This window comes from Lemur catta, chromosome X, assembly GCF_020740605.2.
Source record: "Lemur catta isolate mLemCat1 chromosome X, mLemCat1.pri, whole genome shotgun sequence".
NCBI lineage: Eukaryota > Metazoa > Chordata > Mammalia > Primates > Lemuridae > Lemur > Lemur catta.
In genome coordinates, this window is record NC_059155.1 from 55,724,328 (window position 1) to 55,742,567 (window position 18,240).

Here is an 18,240-nt window from a genome sequence, read left to right on the forward strand (position 1 = left end):
AAGAGAGAGACTCAGCCTGAGCAAGAGAGAGACTCCGTCTCTACTAAAATTAGAAAGAAATTATATGGACAGCTAAAAATATATATAGAAAAAAAATTAGCCGGGCATGGTGGCGCATGCCTGTAGTCCCAGCTACTTGGGAGGCTGAGGCAGGAGGATCGCTTGAGCCCAGAAGTTTGAGGTTGCTGTGAGCTAGGCTGATGCCATGGCACTCTAGCCTGGGAAACAGAGTCTCTGTCTCAAAAAAAAAAAAAAAAGTGAGGCACAGAGTCACTCTCATCCAGTTCATCCACAAAACATGGATGGGTGAGTGTGGTTTTGAGCCCAGACAAGGCTTCCAATCACTGCTCTGCACGGACTCCATGCCAGACCCTCTCTCCCAGCTGGGTAGATGAGGCTAAGCCAGCCCCCAGTCCAGGGTGAGCTCCTTTACGCTTCCCAAATCTTTAAGTCTGCAATGCCCAGGCTGACCAGACTCTGGTTGGTCCCCAGCAAGACCCAGGCTTGGGAAAGGAACCCATTTCTTAAACACCTTACTGTGTGCAGAGCACCATCTGAGACTTTTACAGGTAGAATTGTACAGCAGTCAGACAGACCTGGGTTTGAGCTCTGGCTCTGCCACTTAACTAGCCATGTGACTTGGGTAAGTTTATACTTCCCTGAGCTTCAGTCTCCTCAATTGTAAGGCAGAGGTAACAATACCTACTTCATAGCACCAGGCCCTTGATGAATGGCAGTCATCATCTCTAATCTCCCCATCACCACTGTGAGGAAGGAATTATTTAGCTTCACTGTATAAACCAGAAAACCAAGGCTCAGGCAGGTGAGGTACTTGGCAAATCTCAGTGGATGAATGTCAGCTCCAGGAAAGCAGAGACCAAGTCTGTCTTGGTTATTATATTCCCGGTGCCCAGCAAATTTCCTGGTGCATAGTAGGAATTTAATAAGTATTTGTGAATGAATAAATTCTATCTCACTTGCTTCAAAGACTACACAATTTCCGTTTGATCTTCCAGGGCAGAGCTGTGTGTGGGCTCAAGACCTCACAGAAGGCTGTAGGAAGCCTGGGCAGAGCTGAGACCCAAAACCTGGTCTCCTAACTTCTGATTCATGCTCTTTGCCCTTCACCAACCTGCCTCCAGATGGAAAGGCCATCTTCCTTTAGCCTAGGATTTGGTGTGTTCTCCTACCTTCTTCATTCTCCTCACCCTTCTGCCCAGTCCTATTCCTGGTGAGGAAAAGTGACAGGATGAGCATTTGACCAGGAGTCAGCAACTTCCTGTGTAACACTGGGCAAGTTGTTTAATCTTTCTGGAACTTGGTTCCTCATCTATAGAATGGGTAAACTGACCTACATCTTTCCCAAGACTGTTACAAGGATTAAGGGAAATAATTGGTATGAAAGAGCTATGTGGACTATTAGATACTTATCCATGAGATGCTAGTGATATTACTATGATTAGCACCACCTTTCCTAGCTTTCTGTTTCCTGTCCAGATGGTTGTTCAGTTGGAACATTCACCTGTGTTTCTGGTGGGGAGGGGCTGAGGTTTCCCCTGACAGCTAGAAAACTAGAAAGGAGATGTCACTTACTATCTGTATTACTTGGGACAAGTTTCCTCACGAGCCAAGTGGGGATAAAGATCCCGAACATCCAAGGTAATATAAGGATTCAAGTGATAAAAAATAAGAAAACACTAGCACAGTGGCTGGCACAAAGGAGATTCTTAAGCAGTTTTGACATATTGGTTGTTGACTCTCAGAAATAAAAATAACAGCTACCAGATACTGAGGGCCCACTATGTGCCAAATGTACAACAATCCTGCAAGGTAGGTATTATCTCCATTTCAGTTTCAGATGTTGGGACTCGTCCAAGGTTATGTAACCAGAACACGATAAAGGTGGTGGGACAGGAAAGCATGCCTGTCTGACCCCAGGATGTGAGCCACCTGTGTACCATGCTTCCTCAGCTAGGATGTCCTTAGCTCAGTCCTGAAATAGGCAGAATGCACTTGATTGGCACAGTATCTGATTAGGAACAGTTAACTGGATGAAGGAAATACACTCCCCACTCCCCTCAAACATATTCAAGCTTATAGTGGATGCTTAATATACACAGGAAATGTCTGTAAAGAGTATACATTATTTTCAGTCAGTATATACTTACTAAGGACATCATTTTTTTGTTCACTTAACATTCATTTACTGCTTAACATTCCAGGTGCTAAGGATGTATGAGGCCACATGGTCCCTGCCCTTAAGGAATTCATAGTCTGGTGGGAGAACACAAAATAAGCACTTAATCAGCATCTACACAAGTACTCAAATATGTGCATAGTAGGTGCTCAAACTATATGCAATAAGCCCACAACTGATGAATGATATAGATGATCCTCAAAACAGCAGATGCCTGATATATGTGGATAAAGTACTGGTTTGATACTCATTCAAAGTACTGTAGCTGCAATGAACCTATTCATAAACTCCTCAAAGAACATGTACGCAATAGTAGATGTACACGTAGTAGGTACTCAAATGCACAGGGGCTATACACAATGAATACAACCAATGTACACAGATGTTTGATAAGTACACGGTAGGCTCACAAATGAGCAAACAGTGGGTGTTTTACACAGTAGGCACTGGTAGGCAATGGATAAATATGCTGTTGCTAAACATCCAATAATTAAAATGTAACTGCACACAGGGTTATTTTATAGTAGTACACGCCACAAACGTGTACACAGTAACAGTGCATATGGAACAGTTGAAAGCATTCATTAAAATGCCGACTGCCAATGGCTCTCTGGGGGTAAGAATGGAAACCCCATCTCTGAGAGACCTCTACGTGTAACCCTGGACGAAATAAATATTTCCTTAATCTACTTGGGACCCAGGATTCTAAAAATCTATAATCCCAAGGGAGTGAGCAGCCTGCTGCCTTCCTTCTTTCAAAGCCCTAGACGTGTCAGGGCCTAGAGCTGCCAGCCTAGTGTATCTCCCCCAACCTGTGGGCCAGCAGAAGGGATCCTTTGCAATCAGGCACCCCAAACCACCTTCCGTGGCCCACACCAAAATGACCAGGAAGAAGAGGCAGAAAACGCTAGGGCGCGGCTAGCGATCTCACTGAGGTCAGCGGGGGTGGGGTGGGGGTGGGGGAGGTGCCAGCTTGGGCCCACCACCCACTGACGCCAACTCCTCTTCCGGTCTGTCTCCATAATGCGCATGCGCACCACTGGCCTTTAAACGTGCACGGTCGGCCCATCCGGGAAAAGGATCCGGTAAACTAATTACAATCTTGCTCCTCCGCCCCTGGGAAGAACTATTTTCTCTCAGTCAGAGTGGTACTTTTGAGTAAATGCTTCCAAATACGGAACCAATACCAGCCCATTTAGCCCAGTACCCACAGTATGAAGTATTTCTAGGGCTTGGCCTGACGCAAAGTGTACGAGGCTCGGAGAGACACCCCGCGGAAGGATCCGGTTTGTTGTGGTGAAGGGGAGGGCAGACGCTGACAAACCAAGATGGCGGCGGCGGCGATGAAGGCCGCGGCGGTTGGGAGGTGACTGTGGTGGCGAGGGCTGTGGTAGTTGAGAGGCAGCGGCAGAGTTTGGAAGAAACGGAGCAGGGAGCAGGACGAAGAGGCGGTAGCAGTAGCGACAGCCTGAGACTCTCCGAGCGCGACAGCCACACGCCCCCTTAGGCACTCCGCGGGCGGCGGCCGCCCGGCTTAGGGCCTAGTCCCCGAGCAGTGCCTCGGTTTCAAACAGCGGCGGCGCCATGAGTCCCTAAGGGCGGTCCAAGCCCGCCTGATCCCTGGCCCAGACCTCGGGCCCACCATGGAGCCGGGGTCCGACGACTTCTTACCGCCGCCGGAGTGCCCGGTGTTCGAGCCTAGCTGGGCCGAGTTCCGGGACCCTCTTGGCTACATCGCGAAAATCAGGCCCATCGCGGAGAAGTCGGGCATTTGCAAGATCCGCCCACCCGCGGTAAGGCTTGGGGCTGGTGGTCGCCGGCGGCGAGGCCAGGGATGAAGGAGTAGGGTAGCCGGCTGAGAAGTCTGGGGCAGAGGGCAGTTCGAGGTGTGGGGAGATGGGGTGGCTGGGCCCCATGTGGATGCTGCGCGGGTCAGAGAAAGGGTGCTGGGGCCGGGGTCCTATCGTGGTCTGAGGCCCACAAGTGATCTGGGGTCAGAGAGCCACCGCCGCCACCTCTCTTCAGAATCAACTCCTGGCTCAAAACAGATTCCTAGTGGGTTGGGTTGGAAAGAGTACACAGAGAGGCACCCTGCACATCTCTTAGTTACCCCGGACTACCTAGGTTAAGGCTGCACTGAATAAGGCCTTTCTCCCATCTGTTGTCATCACTTCCCTTAAGGCAGGTAGCGTGGTGTAATGGAAAGATTACAGTTCTAAAGGGAGGCAGACCTGAGTTCAAAACTCTAATCTGAAGCTTAGCAGCTGTGTGACCTTGGGCAAGTAAACGTAATCTCTCTGAGCCTGTGAAAGGGGTCCCAGAAATGGTCATTTAGAGGATTGAAGTAAACCTGGTTGCGTCTGTTTGTAGGAGGCACTAGATAAGTGGTAATTATTGTGACTGTGAAGATGTTTGATGTGGTCATTGGCTTGCCTCTATGTGGGTTGACTCATGTTTGCTCATGCTCTGCCAGGCCAATTCATCTATGATAATATCGTGGCCTGGTGGACCAGTCAGGAAGTCAGTCTCACAGGGAATGTTCTGTCTGTCTCCCCTGAGGTGGGTTCAGAGAATTGTCCCTTTCTTTTCCTGGGTCCTTTCCTGGACATCACCTCCCAGTCTGACTTCCTACGAAGAGGCTTGGACCAGTCAGCTTGGGGGTGGAGTGTGAGTCCACAAAAGATTTCTACTCTGTTGTAGCCTAGGATATAGGAGGTCTCAGAGGATAGGCCATTCTTGGGTCCCCATAAACACAATGGAGCTTTGGAATTCTGCCCCTTTTGGAACACTTGATTCCCAGAGGTCAGCAACAAAGGCCGTATCTTTCCTCTTAGGTTTGGCTTCAGGCCAGAAGTCCCCCAAGGGCTGGGACAGGCTGCTGCCTTACCGGCATGGAGGAGAAATGATGATGGATGTTGTTCAGTGATCATTTGGAATTCCAAGGGCAGGGATTGGGCTTGGCTGGAACAGGGTATTTTTGGGTGGGTGTCTGCTGGCTGAAACGGGATAGGAAGCTTCAATTCCCACCTGAGGAGGGCACCATAGGCCTCCTTATCCAACTTGATGCTTTCTGGTGCTCAGCCACAGATCTAGGCTGGTTTCAGATGGATCCTCCGGGAGGTATTGGGTAATCTAATTTCTTCCTTGTTGGAGCCTGGCCACGGATCTCTGAGGTATCCTTGTCCGTGGTGAGGGAGTGGCAGTGGGTAGTGAGAGGTCAGGAAGGCTAGCATAAGGGAGAGGCAGGAGTCCTGCAGCCTCAAGGAGGCACTCCCTGAAGTGGTCAGGCAAGCCTGTGGGAAAAAGGCATATCTCACATAGGGGTAGTTGAGGCCTGAATTTCCTTTTTTCTATCTTGGACTTATCTGGGCAGGCTGGCCTTGGGCAAGTGTTACCCTGCTTTGGGGGACTAGGAAGGGGAAGAGTGATGTGTCCCAGGTGTGTATGTGGCCAGCAGGGGGCTGTCCTTTGTTATATTTCTTTTTTCTACCCCAACAGTGTGCTTCCCTCCAATCCAAGAGACCTAGCTCTTGGGTTTTGTTTTGTTTTTTCCTCCTCTAGGGCTGCTTCTAGGCCACCTTTAGGCAGCTGGTCTTCGGGTTGTAGTTTGAAGTACTCCCCCAAGTGATGCTTGGGCCCAGGGTGGGAACCTGTGTATGGGTGGGTGCCTGGGAATTGGAGGTTTACCTGAGGCAGGGTGGTTTGGGGTCTGAATTTCTGGGCAGGTGACTGCTACACTTGGGAAAGATGGGTGGGAGGAGAGTGTTGGTACTCTGGAGTGGACACAGGGAAGCTTGAATCTTGCTTCCATCATCAGGTAGCCAACCACATTTTAATAATACCAACATACTGAGCATCTGGCACACAATAGTATGGGAATGAAGGCAGCTGGTTTGCTGGACCTTCCCCCGCTATCTGTTGCATCCACAGCTCCTGCTTTAGGATTCCAGTTCTGCCATTTCCTGTCAGGTGCTTGAATTTGCACTGATTCTTGTCTAGAACTTGATTCAGCAGGAAAGAAGGGTACCTCGAGTTTTGGGTTTGAGTACCTTTCTACTTGGCTATCTGTACTGGGGGGAGTACCCTATTCTGATAGGAGGCAAGAGGGCATGGGGAGCTTGTCTGGGCTTGAGCTGTAACATTTTGGCCCCCGCCTTTTTTTTTTCCCTGCTTATTGAGCCCCAGGTGTTTGCTACCTGCTTTGGCTGTTGCGGTGGGGTAGGGCAGTGGTAGCGGGGCGTATGTGTGCCTGCAAATATGAGTCATCTGGCCCCTTTTCTAAATGTGTGCATACAGAAGAGGTCAATGTTTTTTTCTTCCCTTTTACTGCACTCCTCCCTCTCTTCCATATGTATGCATGTGTGTATGAACACTGGTAGCCTTGGTGTAGTGCAAAGAACCTTGGTCTAGAGGTCGGAAGACATGGGTTCTAGTCTTGGCTCTACCGTTAGCATGTAATTTTGGAGAAATCACACTTCTTCTATGGGCTTCACTTTCCCCATTTGTAAAATGAGAGCATTGATCTAGGTTACTCTAGGTTCTTTTTGCCGCCCCAACAGGAGCCAGGGCTCTGGGGAGAAGAGGGCTATGTGGGAGGTTGGGGGGAGGGAGTAGGGAGGGGATTCTTCGCAGCTACCCTTTGGGCAGGACAGAACAAGCTCCAACTTGGCAGGGCAGAGTCTCCTTTACTTTCATTATGTTTCCCTGACTTCCTTCCCCAAATCCTCCCATTCTTTGCTACCACAGTCAGTTGAGCATCCCAGCACTTACCCCCTAGGGCTTCCTCCCCTGCCTCTTCCTGTACCAGGCAGGTATATGAGAGAGGACCCACTGGAAGCCTTCCAGACCAGGTGAGTGATACAGATTCTTGCTCCCTGTTCCTTGCTTTTCCCTGCAGTGTCTATCTCAGGCCCTTTGAACTGAGAGAACAGACATTAAAGGCCCAAACCTTTAAATCCTGCCAGAATCAGAGCTGAGCTACCCTGCATGTATATTGAGTGATGGGGTCAGCCTTAAATGTCAAGTCTTGATGATGACTCCTTCGAATAACATTTTCATTTAAAAGCCAGTTTATTTCCCATATCGGTCTTGAGAGGGAGCCAGGGCTAGAGTTCATATTCTCTCCTTACAGATGAAAAATAGGTTTATAAAGGTAAAATCCCATATCTTATAAGTCATAGAGCTAGTACATGAACCCAGGTCTTTTGACGCCAGATCCTGTGTGCTTTCCAGTACTCCTAGACTGTGTGTCCTACAGCATATGCCTAGGAGACAAGGGGTTAATATGGGTGTGGAGAGGGTTTGGGGTCAACTGTTTGGGGCCCCATCTCACTATTTCTTGAAATTCTAGCACTGTACTGCTGGGAGGAACTCAGGAGAAGTTTCCCAGGGCATGTGCATATGGACTCGAGGGGCTGCAAGGCCCTGTTGGGAGTTCTAGGGGGAGATGGGGATGGGTAGGTTGGGTGTTTGCCAGGCTAAAGAGTCTGTGGTGGCTAGAGATCTGGGAAGGCATGAATGGGGTTCTGAGCTGCTTCTGGTGCTCTCTGGTCTTGCACTATGCTGAGGTAACCTAAGTCCCTTTCCCTTGTCTATCCTCTCAGGACTGGCAGCCACCCTTTGCTGTGGAAGTGGACAACTTTAGATTTACCCCCCGAATCCAGAGGCTGAATGAGCTAGAGGTAAGAAGACTAGCAGCTGATGGTGGGATTGGAAGAATGGATACCTGAGCTCCGATCCCACTTCCCTCATACCTTCTCTGGCTAAGGTTCTTTACCTAACTAGGCCTTTATTCTCTCTTCTGTGAAATTGCATCTTTTTGGTATGCGTAAGGCATGGAGGAAGCTTTAGAACTCCAAATACAACCAAGAGCAGGGGCATATACCATTTCTGATTTCGTAGCTGAAAGCCTTGGGATGTCCCTTTTCTGCAGTGGTTTGCTGCTTCTGAAGCTCCCCTGTCAACTAACCTACCCTACCTGGTCAACAAAAGGGAAATATGGTGCTGGCTGAGACCCTTTCTTCCTTGGCCATCTGACTGTGGCCTCATGTATCCAATTCCTGCACAACCCTGGGCTTCTTACCTTCCTTCCGTGGTGCTTGATAAGGTGGGAGGTGAGGTAGATGGATGGGAACAAGAACTGGTCCGTGTGGAGGCTGGAATTGTTAAAGACTTGGGCAAGGGGGTCAAGCAGGTAGGCTTTTCCCTCTCCATTTTGTCTGTACAGGAAGTCTAGGCCCTTTGCATGGACAGGTGGGGTTCTCCACTAGGGGCTTGAGAATGTCCTCAGGTCATGAGAGTGGGTGCCCTGAAGACAGTTCAAGGTAAGAAGCTGGAGTTTTCCATGGAAAATGTATGCTGCCACCCCTCCCCCGTTATTATGTATCTACAAGCCTTATTAGATGTCCTCTCGGGGTGGGGGGTTAATAACCATAACTTAAAAGTTTACTTGTCTTCTAGTCCAGAGTTCCTCAAACTAGGCACTATTAACATTTTGGGCCAGATATTTTTTGTTGTCTGAGAGCTGTCCTATGCATTGTAGAATGTTTATCTGCATCCCTGGCTTCTACCCATTAGATGCCAGTAGTACCCTCTCCCAGTTATGACAACCAAAAATGCCTCCAGATATTGCTAAATGTCCCTTGGGGGGCAAAATCACCTGCCGTGAGAACTGTTCTAGACTCGTCTAAGGGCTCTTCTGGTCAGGGCAAGAGTCATCTCTTGCAGGGGGTACAAGTTCCTTAGAGAAATAGATCTGTCCAGGTCTGTGGGGTGTGGGGGTACAGCTAAGGCAAGGTGTTGCCTAGCATGGGACAAGGGCAGGTTTTCTAGAGAGGGATTGCCGGCTGATGAGGGGAAGAAGCAGAGATGAGGCCAAGTTCAGAAAGCTAAGCGATTGAGGTTGAAAGGAGTAGTGTTCCTGACCCCTTAAGGGTTCTAACAGCTGAGGAGCCATAGGTTATTTCTTTCTGCAAATAGACCTTAGTTTTCCTTAATTATGAAACACAAAAAACTGTCCTGGTTCCCCCAGTGGGATCAGGGCAATGTAGTGAATGTAATGGCTATCTAGTTCTCCCTAGAACTGGGCCCTCTGACTAGAGTGAGAGGGTTATAGACTTGGGGCCTTTGGGAGTCCTTCTTGGGTCACTGAGATTTCAGGGAAACATGGTATATGCCTTGTTTCTAGCTAGGATCGGGTACCAGTGCTGCTTTGGTACACCAATCTTGGTTCTTTAGGCCATTCTGCCTGTAGCATGCACTCTCACTCTTCAGCCACCATGGAATAAGTTTTGTGGTGCATTAGGAGGTACATATGCTCTTCTAGAGCCTTCATTCTCTGAAACATGCATGCCTAGAGCTTAGGTACAATTCAGAAGTTTCCAGAGGGTCTTCACTGGTCCCCTCATTAAGTCTACTCCTCTGGGTTAAGTGGACTGTGCAGTTATTTTATTTTCCTTTTGTAATTAAAAAAATGGGGGTCCAGAGAGTGGAACTGATTTTCCCAGGGCTATACAACAACTCAGTAGCAGAGGGAAAGCTAAAACTTAAGTTATTTGGCACCTAGATATCTTGGTGCTTACTGTGTGATCCAGCTCCTTTGAGCCTGTTTGCTCATCTGTACAAGAGATGATAATACTCATACAACCCTGTCAGGAAGATTAAGAGAGAATGTATGTAAAACTTTGGCTGTTGTGACCCTCTCTTTTCGGACCTTGGACTTCTCTGACTAACTAGAAGGTGACAGAGATGAGAGAGAGATGGGGCTAGGTACTGCCTAGACTCTGGGATCCAGTTCATTGGGAGAAGCCCTAGGTAGTATACATGGGCTGCTCTATTTCCTCTCTCCTTCCCTAAGATTGGGCCAAAAGACAGTGGTCAGGGGGAGGGACTGGCCAGTCTCTTTGAGCCATTTCTTCTTCAGGCCCAGACGAGAGTGAAACTGAACTACTTGGACCAGATTGCCAAGTTCTGGGAAATCCAGGGCTCCTCCTTAAAGATTCCCAATGTAGAACGGCGGATCTTGGACCTCTACAGTCTCAGCAAAGTAAGAACAGGTTTTTCTCAAACACCTCCCACCCCACCCCAATAGCCTTGGTACTCTGGGGGCCCCCTTGGTTTGGATATTGGATCTGTAGGCTACAATGCAAGGGGCACAGCCTGGTAGCACACAAGCTGTCATCAAAACATCTTGGCATTTCTTGCTACAATTTGAGATTGGGAAAGGTGGTAGCCCCCAGTGAAGTGCAGGACTAGAGTGGCCCTCATTGCCCTTTGTATAGGCCTACTGCCTTATGTACGTATACACAGCACATCCATGTTCCTTCCTGCTTGTCCTTTCAGATTGTGGTGGAGGAAGGTGGTTATGAAGCCATTTGCAAGGACCGTCGGTGGGCTCGGGTGGCCCAGCGCCTCAACTACCCACCAGGCAAAAACATTGGCTCCCTGCTACGCTCCCACTATGAACGCATCGTTTATCCCTATGAGATGTACCAGTCTGGAGCCAACCTTGTGGTAAGGATGCCAGGCTGGGGTGGTATGAGGCTTTACCCCTAGACACATATTTCCTCACTTGCTTTTATTGGAACCGGTTTGGTAGATGGAGACCTGGAAGCTAGACTCTAGTCTTTCCTAGTAATGTTTATTCTCTTCCCACACTGCCCAGGGTCAGAGGTGTTGGAGTTACCTGTAGGGCCAACTTACTATCTGCTTTGTGACAAGGTGTTTTTTTTGTTTTTTTGTTTTTTTTTTTGAGACAGAGTCTTACTCTGTCGCCCCAGGTAGAGTGCAGTGGCATCATTGTAGCTCACTGCAACCTCAAACTCCTGGGCTCAAGTGATCCTTCTGCCTCAGCCTCCCAAGTAGCTGGGACTACAGGCACATGCCACCACACCTGGCTTATTTTTCTATTTTTAGTAGATACGGGGTCTTGCTCTTGCTCAGGCTAGTCTTGAACTCCTGAGCTCAAGTGATTCTCCTGGCTCGGCCTCCCAGAGTGTTGGGATTATAGGCATGAGCCAGTGTGCCCGGCCAACAAAGTTTTAACTGATAGAGGAATTCAGAGAAGGGAGAGGTCTTTTGGGCTAGGGAGGTCTGGGAAGAGATGGAGTCTGATTTAGTTGGGGCTATAGTTGGGGGGCGGGGGAGGTGGTTAGAAGGAGAAATGATATCAGCAAAGGCACTTAGAAGAATTCCCAAAGTATGTGCTGGTGTCAGTGATAAAGACCAGTTGGACAGGGGCTATTGGTGTGGGTCACATGTGTGAACCACAACTTTGGTTGTCATTGGGTGGAGGATAGAGAAAAGTTCTTGCTTTTAGGGGCTGGAGCCCCACGCCCTGACCTTTATCACTTACCTGTCTTCAGCAGTGTAACACACGTCCATTTGATAATGAGGAAAAGGACAAGGAATACAAACCCCACAGCATCCCCCTTCGACAATCTGTGCAGCCTTCCAAGTTCAACAGCTATGGCCGGCGGGCCAAAAGACTGCAGCCTGATGTGAGTACTTCCCTTCTTCTAACTTAGAGCTTTCGGTTAGAGAGAGTCCTCTCCCTCCCTCTGACCAAGACTGTGTACCCTGTTCCACTTTCCCTTCTCTTGTTCTTTGAGTTCTTCTATGCTTTAGTGTACCTCTCTCTGGCTTCGCTCTTGCTTTTTTTCCCCCCCACTCTCAGCTGAGCTGGATCTTGATCTGTTTGTATAATTGCTTTTGCTATACAGTCTCTTTTGCACGTCTGTCCTTGCTTGTCTTTTTCCTTTCTTGACTCACTCTGCTCATAGAGGTAGAACACCTCTTTCTCCTAATATCTATATGTTTTTTTTGTTTTTTAAGAGAAAGGGTCTCACTGTGTAGGCAGGCTGGAGTGCAGTGGCTATTCACAGGCACAGTCATAGCAAACTACAGTCTTAAGCTCCCTGGGCTCAAGTGATACTCCCTCCTCAGCCTCCTGAGTAGTTAAAACTATAGGTGTGTGCCACTGTGCCCGGCTCCTTATATCTTACCTTCAGGCAGAAGTTTACATACCAGGCATTCTTCTTGGCACTGGGATACAACAGAGAACAAGATAGACACTGTTCCTGGGCTCATTGATGCATGTTGCAGATCATATTAGTCACTACCATTCATTGGTAATTCCAAGCACTGTTAATTTTTTCATATATATTATCCCTAAACCCCCTCATAACTATAAGGTAGGAGTTAATATTCTCATCTTACAGTTAGTAAACTGAGATCCCATCTTTAACTCCTTTCTAAGAGAGGGCTGAGGAGCTCACCCTCAGTCTCCAAAAAGCAACTGTGAATTCTTCCCTTGGCTGGTCTGTGCCTCAGCCCCCTGGCATCAGCTCAGGTGACATGTAGTCTGAGCTATTGTTCTTTTTGGATGGGGCAATCTGCCCCAGATAGCAGTCTTGATTCATTTCCTCTTTCCTCCCAGCCGGAACCCACAGAGGAAGACATTGAAAAGAATCCAGAGCTGAAGAAGCTCCAGATCTATGGGGCAGGCCCCAAGATGATGGGCCTAGGCCTCATGGCCAAAGATAAGACTCTGCGGAAGAAAGGTGAGGCCTAACAGGCTCGGGATGGCCTCCCCTGAGGAGAGGAGGCAGGGCCCTAAGTGATCTAATGTTTAGAGCCACTTTTCTCTCTTCCAGATAAGGAAGGGCCTGAGTGTCCCCCCACTGTAGTGGTGAAGGAGGAGTTAGGTGGGGATGTGAAGGTGGAGTCAGCCTCACCTAAGACCTTTCTGGAGAGCAAGGAGGAGCTGAGTCACAGCCCAGAGCCCTGCACCAAGATGACCATGAGGCTGCGGAGGAACCACAGCAATGCCCAGTTTGTAAGGACCCAGCCCTGATTTCCTAATGTTCTGCTTCTTGTCCCTTTGATGGGCATTTTCCCAGCATGGCATTGAACCAGGCTGCATTAAGCAGAAAAGTGGGACTGGTGGGCCCTGCCCTCATGTAGCTCATTTAGTTGAGGAAACAGGGCCAACTCACATGGAATAAAGAATAAGAAAGGGTGATCAAGTGCTGTTAGCATGAAGTGCTGGAAGGGTCCAGAGAAGGAGACTCAATCTCCATTGCTTTAGGATGAAGGCTAAGCTCCTCATTACCATGCATAATCCAGCCCCTGCTGACCTTTAGTGTCATTCCCCAGCACTGCCTACCTCACTCCTCTGCTATAGCCACACTGAACTACTTGTAGGTATGTTCATTTGTTCTCCCCTGAGGCACGCCATGCTTTTTCATTTCCCCATGCTTTTGCACATGCTGCTGCTTCAGCCTGGAAGAGTTTCCACCTGTGCTCTGCCCCATTGCCAGGCTTCAGCTTGCCTTCCAGTTTCAAGTGTCACCTTTTCAATGAAGTCTTTTCTGAAGGCCATCCCTCTTTATCTCCAGCTGCTTTGAGTGCTTCCTTCTCTAGGCTCCCACAGTATCCTTTATGGGCTACTATTGGCAGTTTTTAATTTTCATGAACACATGTTTCCAGTGTACTATATGCCCTTGGAAGGCAGATACTGTGCCCTCCCCATCTCTGTACCAGAGTCCAGTATGGTGCTGAACACAGGAGTTCAGTAAGTGTGTATTGAATGAATAAAAATGGGAGGATTCAAGACTAAACGATAGAGTGCTCTCACAGCTCTTCCTGCTTATTTGGGGAGATGGTACATACATGCATTTGAACTCCAGTCCTAGCGTGACTAGCCTGTACAGGGCCATGAATTATTCAGCCAACAAGCATAGCAGATTTCAATGGAGAGCTCTCTGGACTGTAGCACTTTCTGGAAGAGCTTAATGTTTGAAGGCTGGACAGGGCTTAGGTTAATGTTTCCTTCCCCTGGCAGATCGAGTCATATGTGTGCCGGATGTGTTCCCGAGGGGATGAAGATGACAAGCTCCTGCTGTGTGATGGCTGTGATGACAACTACCATATCTTCTGTCTGCTGCCGCCTCTGCCTGAGATCCCTAAGGGTGTCTGGCGGTGCCCAAAGTGTGTCATGGCGGTAAGGCCAGCCCCGGTCCACATCTGCCTCATAGGGTATCCTTGCCTGCCTTCATCTGGCCTTATTGAGGGCGGCCCCCTAGCTCTGCCACAGTCTTACATTTTGGGTCCCAGGGGTAGAGCTTTGGGAGGAAAATGAGGAGACTCAACCTTTGTTTCTGTCCTTTGGGAAATCCCAGACCACCTAGGGATGTAGGCATCATGATTAGATTGTATGTGGTGACATATAAGCAGATGCTAAATTATGTGTTACAAGCTCTGAGGTGTAGAAGTTCAGAGGAGAGGAAAATGACCAGGGGTAGTAATCAGGGAAGATGTCAGGAATGAGATTTGAAAGACAAGAATATTAAGAAAAAAATGTTCTTTTTATTTCCACTTTTTTTACTTGATTATTTTTTTTAAGAAAGCTTGGAAAATAGACAAATTACCTTATCATCCCACTACCTAGAGATAACCATTATTAATAGTCTGGTATATTTTCTTCTCATCTTTTTGCTGTTGCTTATATATAACTATCTTTAACAAGTTTGGGATCTTGTTACGTATTTTTATTTGTTACTTCATAATCATTTTTCTATAATTAAATTTACTCAAGGTATTTTTTTTTCTTTTAGACACTCTATCCTACGGGCATAATATTTATTTAGTTGTTTTCCTCCTCTTGTGGTATTTAGATTGGTTTGCAATGATACAGGCTTTTAGTAGAAGAGGTAGGCAGGCATTCCAGACTAGGGAATGAAGACGAGCAGGAGTAGAGGTACACGGGGTAGAGTGTGCTTGGTGCAGGTAAGGGCAGTAAGGGTGGCAGTAAGGAGAGCAGCTGAAGCAACAGCTAGGGCCATGTGGCTGGGAAGTAGGGCAGGTACATTTCATGAACTACTTAACCTTCTCCAAATTCTCAGTGCTCACCTTTTACGTTTCCCTCTGGACATCTGGAGAGCAGACATTGATGGCCTCTTGCCTTATCTTAGGGGCTCAGCAGTGGTCGTAGAGACCGATTGTGTACATGCACACACACACACATGCAGATACACACAGATGAGGAAAGGCCAGGGCAGTGTGTAATGGCCTTGGCAGTGGTGGAGATTCTGGTGGGGACGAGTTTGGATACCCAACAGTATCATGGATGAGGAAGACTGTCAGCTCTAGTTGACTCTCTTCTCTAAGTGGCTATGAGCCAGTAGACCAGATAGACATTTATTTTTCAGACATGAGCAGGGTGTGTGTCTGACTTTGTGATACATACAGTTCTCATCTAAAATTATGAACATAGGTACAAAGCGGGGTAGACCCCACATTCTGTCTTCTGAGACAGTCTAAAGAAAAGGAATAGTGTAGGGTTTGATGCTATAGAAGCTGGTGCCTTTGTTTTCCATCTTCCAGGGTAGTAGAATATTCAGTGCCATTTTCCCAGGCTTATAGTTCTAGACCGGGCATAAAAAAGCTTCTCTAAGCACCCCATATGAACTTACATTTTAGCTGGAAAGAAAAAAATGGTGGTAGAAGAGCATAGGGTAGCATGTTAAAGTCAGCCTGTGGTTTAGGTAAAGACCTGTAGGAAGAAAAGAGCATGGGCTGTAGTGATGAGGGAGGGCTTCCTGGAGGCTCTGGGACTGGAGTTGGGTTTTGAAGAATCAGTGAAAGAAAGTGGGAGAGGACATTCCAGTAGGGAGGAACTATGAGCAAAAGCATGGTGAAAGTGCATTTGGGGAATGAAAAGACTAAGTAAGCCAAAATGGTGAGAGAAAAAGGTAGAGCTGTAAATAAAATAAGGCCTGGTTCAGGGGCCTTGAGTGCAGACCTAGGGCTGTTCTCCCTCCCTACTTCTACAACATATTCCAGTTCCACTTGTGAGGATTCTTCACCTCTTTGCCTTTGTCTTGGTGACAGTTCTCCTTTGGGTTTCAGGAGTGTAAGCGGCCCCCTGAAGCCTTTGGCTTTGAGCAGGCTACCCGGGAATACACTCTACAGAGCTTTGGCGAGATGGCTGACTCCTTTAAAGCTGACTACTTCAACATGCCCGTGCATGTAAGTGATGGAGGGCTGGGATAGTGTTGGGGCTAGGTTCGTAGGTGTGCTCGATGGTTTCAGTTCACCTGAGCACATCTTGGGGCCAAGATATGATGGGCCACAGTCATCTACCTCTGTTCCCTCAGATGGTACCCACAGAACTTGTGGAGAAGGAGTTCTGGCGACTAGTGAATAGCATTGAGGAAGATGTGACTGTTGAGTATGGGGCTGACATCCATTCCAAAGAATTTGGCAGCGGTTTCCCTGTCAGTGACAGTAAGCGGCACCTGACCCCTGAGGAGGAGGTGAGTGGATGATTCATGGTTATATGTCAGCTGTGTGAGCTTAGGCAAGTCATTTAGTATCTGAAAGATTTAAATGACTCTGTAAGATGGGGATAATTGTGCCTGCCTTATATACAGTTGCTGTATGATTTAGATGAAATGATGCATATAAATAACAGCGTGATACCTGACCTGGCATGTGCAGACACAAGATGGGTTCTTTCACCTCTCTGAGCTCATTTCCTTATCTGTAAAACGCAGATAATATCTCGCTTGCAAATTTGTTAAAAGAATTAAATGAGGCCAGGCACAGTGGCACATGCCTGTAATCCCAGCTACTTGGGCAACTGAGACGGAAGGATCTCTGAGCCCAGAAGTTTGAGACCAGTCTGGACAACATAGTGAGACCCTGTCTCTAAATTAAAAAAAAAAAAGAGAGATGAGAAAGTATATGAAATAACCTGGCAGGGTGCCTGGCTCATTCATAAGAAGTATTCGGGAGGTGGGATTTGTATGGACAGAAAACAATAGGGCCTGGTCCTGCCTCTACGGAAGGGTGCATTTGGGTCCAGAGCAGGGGTTGTTAACTTGCAGGTATTTTGGTGGATGGATATATCTGTAAACCTCCCTGAAATTGAAGTGAATTGAATTGAAATTTTGTGTGTGTGGATTTTGGTGGTGAGATCAGGGGAGAAAAATCTATAATATTTCTTTGTTGTTTCAAAAAGGTCCGTGACCCCAAAATTAAGGTTCCCTAGGCTAAAGCCAAGTGACTTAATGTCTCAGTTCCTTAGCATAACCCTCATCCCCTTTCCACAAAAACCTTACCTGACAGGAGTATGCTACCAGTGGTTGGAACCTGAATGTGATGCCGGTGTTGGAGCAGTCAGTACTGTGCCACATCAATGCGGATATCTCCGGCATGAAGGTGCCCTGGCTCTACGTGGGCATGGTCTTCTCTGCCTTTTGCTGGCATATTGAGGATCACTGGAGTTACTCCATTAACTATCTCCACTGGTGAATGGGGCCCTGGGGAGCCAGGGGGGGCAGTCAGGGTGGGCTCCCTGCACGACTGAGGTGTGACCGCTCTACATGTCCCTTTTCCAATTGTGCAGGGGTGAGCCAAAGACCTGGTATGGGGTACCATCACTTGCAGCAGAACATTTGGAAGAGGTGATGAAGAAGTTGACACCTGAGCTCTTTGATAGCCAGCCTGACCTCCTGCACCAACTTGTCACCCTCATGAATCCCAACACCCTCATGTCCCATGGCGTGCCGGTGAGTGCCCAGGAAACAGAGACAAGGGGTAGGAATGATTTATTGACATTCTTTGTGGTAGTGGTAGTGGTGGTGATCGTCATCTGGAATCTACTCCTGTCCATTTTTTCATTCCTGTTCTATCTTAATTGGGCTATAGGTTTGAGTATTCTGATAGAGACCCAAAATAATAGTGGTTAGGTACACAATGTGGTGGTGCACCCTCTGGGCCCTGTGTTTGAGGGTAACACCTTAGGGATGGCTTATTATCACATTCGCATTCCAGACAGTGGAAGAGGGAAATGGGGGAAGGGCAGGGGTAGACAAGTCTCCTTTTAAGGGCACACATCATTTCTATTCATCTCCTGTTAGTGAGAACTGGGTCACATGACCACAACTAACTGCAAGGAAATCTGGGAAATTTAATTCTTAATCTGGCTGGTTATGTACCACCTATAAATTGGAGGTCATGTTATTATGAAAGAAGACAAG

General features: G+C 47.9%; 1 protein-coding gene across 3 annotated transcripts in view; it reads left to right on the top strand.

Moving 5' to 3' along the window:
• Positions 1-3,289: 3,289 nt before the first annotated feature.
• The window catches only part of KDM5C (lysine demethylase 5C), a 32,217-nt gene continuing 17,266 nt past the window's right edge, over positions 3,290-18,240 (top strand). The window contains exons 1-12 of one of the 3 annotated variants that reach the window (XM_045537647.1): positions 3,290-3,990; positions 7,801-7,878; positions 10,119-10,241; positions 10,538-10,708; positions 11,560-11,694; positions 12,633-12,756; positions 12,850-13,031; positions 14,040-14,198; positions 16,106-16,225; positions 16,354-16,512; positions 17,327-17,508; positions 17,607-17,769. In XM_045537647.1, coding sequence (XP_045393603.1) covers positions 3,841-3,990; positions 7,801-7,878; positions 10,119-10,241; positions 10,538-10,708; positions 11,560-11,694; positions 12,633-12,756; positions 12,850-13,031; positions 14,040-14,198; positions 16,106-16,225; positions 16,354-16,512; positions 17,327-17,508; positions 17,607-17,769 — 1,746 coding nt within the window. In that variant the 5' untranslated portion in view covers positions 3,290-3,840. The remainder of the gene's footprint in view (positions 3,991-7,800; positions 7,879-10,118; positions 10,242-10,537; positions 10,709-11,559; positions 11,695-12,632; positions 12,757-12,849; positions 13,032-14,039; positions 14,199-16,105; positions 16,226-16,353; positions 16,513-17,326; positions 17,509-17,606; positions 17,770-18,240) is intronic. The other 2 variants (XM_045537648.1, XM_045537649.1) reach the window with 2 other exon arrangements.